A 4,468-nucleotide genomic window follows, 5' to 3' on the forward strand; every position below is an offset into this window, starting at 1 on the left:
CGTATAGGGCACCTCCAGCCCAGGCCACGCCCCCACGCTGCCGCGCTAAGCCACGCCCCTTTCTGGCCCCGCCCAGGCACCGGTACCCCCACCACCACCTCACTCCCCCAGCACCACTCCCAGCCCGGTCCATCCCAGCCCCGCGCACAGCAGAAGGCCTCCTGGAACTTCTTGGACAGCTTCTCGATGACGCTGTAGCTCTCCACGTAGTCGACGTGCTCGTCCTGCGGCTCGCTGGCGATCTGCTGCAGCGTGGCCTTGTCCACACGGCCTACGCCGATGGCGAACAGCTCGATGCCACTGGCCCGGGCCCGCGCAGACACGTCCCGCACGCTGTCCTGGGGCCTCCCGTCCGTCACCACGATGACCACCTGTGATACACACGCGGGGCGTGTGTGAGGACCCGGCCTCCCTCCCCGCGCTGGGTGGGCCGCTTGGTCGTCCAGTAAACCCTTAGGATGGTTGGCATAAGAGGAGGTTGACCCAGAAGGGCGGAGTGGCTAGCCCAGGTCACACAGCTAGTTGGCCGCAGGTGGGCCTAGGGAAAAGAACCTGGATAGCGGAGGAGGCAACAGGTTTTCTCTGACTGAGAGACGTGGCTGAGCTGTTCTCTCATCTGACTATGGCCTCTGGGTGTCTCCTCCCTCGGTCACGACCGCCTGAGGGCGGAGCCTCGTCTCCCCTGTCAAACGAAGACCTCTAAAACAGCCGGGCCAAACCTGCACTCAACACCGTACAGTTCTACCCTTTGGCCACCAGAGGGAGGCAGAGGCTACGGAATGGCAGTTTTTCCTCCGGTCTGGACATTTCTCCCGCATGCCCTGGGAAGGAGGCTGTTCCCACATTGATGCCCAAGGAATGAAGGAAGATGCTGCCTTTTCTCCCTCCATTCCCCAAGATACCACCTGCCCTTTCCTAAGAGGAAAACACTCTTCCCCTCCCACAAGGCACCTGTGTGCCGTACCCCAGAAAGGGCAACAGGAGGGGACCCTGGTGCTGAGCCTGGCCCTGATCACCCCCTGCCTGAGCCTGCCCTGAAGTTGGGTCCTCACAGCTCTGCTGGAGTCTGAGACTCGGCATCTAGCCCCCTTAGCTGCTTTTCTCCTTCTGACCTGGGTCTGCTTCTGATTCCTGAGTCCCCACCCCTGGCCCAGATGCCCAACCCCTTGGGTTGGGTCTTGGTGATCTGACAGGCCTGGGTTAGAAATGCAGCTCCATGAGTCACAGCTCACCTTCCTGAGCCCCTGTTCTTTCATCTGGATAAAGGGGGTGTGATGAGGCGCCCATGAGACGATTCATGGTAAGAAGCCTGGAAGGGGCAGCGTTATTTTTAATTTCATTACTCTGGGGCCCCTGGGGAGCAGCCTTGCACAATCTCTTCCCCTCCAGAGGCCTAGGCTCCTGGTACTGAAAACCTAGCTCTTCACTGTCACCTGCTGCCACGTTCCTGTGAGTCCCCACCTTGCTGATGTCCGGCGAGCTGGGGCGACCGCCCTCAGCATCGCTTAAGGCCTTGGTGATGGCGAACTGGATGGCCAGGCCCGTCATGGTGCCCGTGGACAGCGGCTGGATGCGGCGCACGGCCTGCAGCAGCATGGCCTTGGAACCGTGGGCCCGCAGCGGGAACTCCTGCTTCACGGAGCTGGCGTAGTTGACCACGCCCACACGGGTGGCATTGGGCCCCACGTCCAGTGACTCGATGACCTGGGACAGGAACACCTTCACCTTCTCAAACTCCACTGGCCGCACGCTGCGTGAGCTGTCAACGACGAACACCAGGTCTATGGGCCGGGTCCGGCAGAGGTGCCCTGGGAGGCGGCAAACGTCAGGAGGATGGACCAGAGACACTCAAGACAAAGGAGCAGAGCGCCAGCAGCTACTTAGGTCTGGACCTGAGGCCTCAGGCAGAGTAGACCAGACATGAACCAGGCTGGCTGGGTCCTATCATCATCGTGGGGACACTGGAGCAAGCAACTTGCCAGAGGTTGCTCAGCCCGTGGGAAAGACAGAGGCTCGAATGGCGCCCTCACCTCTCTGAGCCTCAGTTTCCTTTCTATACAATAAGCAGGTGGTCCCTTCCTTACAGGATCCTTTGAGGACAAGCAAAAGGGCACGTAGGGTGCCAGCACAGGGCTGGGCATGCAGGGTGTTCAGGGGGCAGCAAAGGAGAAGACAGCCTTCATGTCTCAGGTTTCAGCCCAGAGTGGCTACCGCCAACAAGGGGCAGCTCTTTCCCCTGGCTGGGCAGGAGGGCCCTGAGGGTGGGCCCTTGGGCGGGCACAGCCTTGAAGGCCAACGCAGCACCTGTCAACATGACCTCTTTCATCTGAGCATTAAAGCAAATCAACAAAGTGGACCCAGTTTGCGTCGATCTGCCAGCTGGTGTCCAAGAGCAGGAAAAAAGGCAGGAGTTCCTACTGGCCACCTTGGCAGCCTGACCAAGTGGGCCCCCAAGACACACCCCCAAGGAGCGATGTCTTCCCAGACAGCCTGGGAGGCAGCACCATGTGCTGGGTGGTACACAGAACCTGAGTGAGGTGGACAGGGGTCCGAAGCCCAGCTCAGCCACACTGTGGCCCTGGGCAGATCATTGCACCTTTGAGGCTTCACTTTTCTCATCTGTCTGGAGGGAAGAATAGGCCTAATGCCTAATGTTATCACCGGCCTGGACCTGCAGCCTGGTGGGACTTAGTACAAAGGCCAGCCCCCTCCGTCCTACACTGAGTCTGAGCCGCTCCCAAACAGGGATGCAGGAAGAAGAATCAGGAAAGGCAAGGTGTGCGGGACTGTCCCAGCCCCCAGCCACAGTGCCCTAGGCCCGGGCATCAGAGGTCCTCAAGGGACCTCAGAAATCACCTTGCAGCTGGCTCCCCAGTCTCCACGAGCTGAGGCTACAAATGGGTAAGCTGAGGCCCAGAGAGGGTGAGGGAACTGGCAGTGGATCAGGAGCCCAGAGGCTGAGGCTTTCTCGCTCTGTGGTCTTAGACCGGTCCTCTTCTCTCTGGGCTCTTTTTCCCCATCTGTACAGGAGGAGCTGGGCATTCTAGGATTCTGTGTCCAAGGCTGAAACTCAGAGGGGTACAGCCCATGGGGAGGCCAATCGGGAATCTGCTGGAAGGGCTGGTGGAAGGGGGAACCCCTTCTTGGCCACCCCCATGTCTGCACTTATTGGAGAGCCGTGAGCTCAGCCCTGGGCCTGGTGCAGCCCCAGATGTCAGCAGGCTCTCTGGGTAGCGTCTGCCCTTTGTGACGCAGAAGACCAAGGGCCCTGCAGTTTGCGTGGTCCCTGAGGACAGCCTGGGAGCTGCAAAGCCCAGAGAGAGGCTCAGAGGACCCCACTCATGTCCCTGGAAAGAACAGACAGGGTCACCCTGCCCTAGCCCTTGTGACTGTCACCATCTCTGTCTGCTCCTGGGTCAGCCTGCAGGCCGCCCCTGCCTCCCTGCCCCTCTCCCCATCCTGGATCCCACTTAGCCTCTGTCTCTCTCGGTGCCCAGTGTCCCCCACCTCACATGGGCCCCCTCACCTCTGGACAGGGGCGCAAGGCCAGGTACGCGTGGGACCTGCAGCAGCAGCAGGCCGCAGAGCACGAGGCAGGGGCCACAGGGTACCCTCATGGTTCTGGCAGCGCAGGCAGTGTCGGCACAGTGGTGGGGACCAGTGGGGGCCAGGTCTTATCAAGCTCGCTGCCTGCTCAGACGGCCCCCCACTGACGTGGAGCGGCCCCCTTCGGGGGGCGGGGCCGGGCTGAATGGAGGTGTGTGTGCCAGGGAGGGAGGGAGCCGCCCGGCCTGGGCTCCGGAGGCCCCTCTGACCACAAGGGCTCCTTTGCCTGCAGGAGCTGCAGCTGGAATCCAGGAAATCTCAGGTGGGTGGAGGGTGGCTGCTCCAGGGCCCAGAGCCTGCGCTGGCCCAAAGTTGCCACTCCAAGCCCAGGGAGACCCGAGTCCAACGGCCTCGCTCCCCAGCACTGCCTGCACCCTCATCCCGCAGCCATGCTTTTCTCGCCCCCTACCGTTCCAACCCCAGTCTCCCCGTTGGCCTCTGCTGCCTCTCCACACACACCCTGCTCTCCAGCTGCGCCTGGATTCTGAGCTCTCCTCAAGCCTTTGTATACGCAGGATCATCTACCCATAATGCCGTTTCCTCCCGATCACTCTCTGCCTAACCATTTTGCAAGGTCATATCGGGGCGAACACGTAGCCGAGCCCCTAGTGCGTGAGGGGCAGTAGGGAAGAGGGTTGAAAGCTCAGACTCAGGAGCCAGGTGACCTGGGTTGGCTTTGTACTGCCTGTGTGACTGTAGGCAGGTTACTTCACCTCTCTGTGCCTCAGATTCCTCATCTGGAAACTGGGTTCGTATAAATCTGCTCTTCCAATCAACGCTGAGAGGGGTTGATTGGAAGAGCAGACTTATATGAACCATCTCACTGAATTCTCTTGACAACCCTGTGAGGCAACCGATATTA

General features: G+C 60.6%; 1 protein-coding gene across 1 annotated transcript in view; it reads right to left on the bottom strand.

Annotated features, from left to right (window-relative positions):
* The window catches only part of MATN1 (matrilin 1), an 8,087-nt gene extending 4,427 nt beyond the window's left edge, over positions 1-3,660 (bottom strand). Inside the window, exons 1-3 of the mRNA XM_007448782.1 lie at positions 3,527-3,660; positions 1,462-1,808; positions 149-371 (exon numbers count right to left, since the gene is read on the bottom strand). Of these exons, the coding sequence (XP_007448844.1) occupies positions 149-371; positions 1,462-1,808; positions 3,527-3,617 (661 nt within the window). The 5' untranslated portion in view covers positions 3,618-3,660. The remainder of the gene's footprint in view (positions 1-148; positions 372-1,461; positions 1,809-3,526) is intronic.
* Between the last annotated feature and the right edge of the window lie 808 nt (positions 3,661-4,468).

The sequence above is a fragment of the Lipotes vexillifer genome, unplaced genomic scaffold (genome assembly GCF_000442215.2).
Source record: "Lipotes vexillifer unplaced genomic scaffold, Lipotes_vexillifer_v1.1 scaffold969, whole genome shotgun sequence".
NCBI classification, from domain to species: Eukaryota; Metazoa; Chordata; class Mammalia; order Artiodactyla; family Lipotidae; genus Lipotes; species Lipotes vexillifer.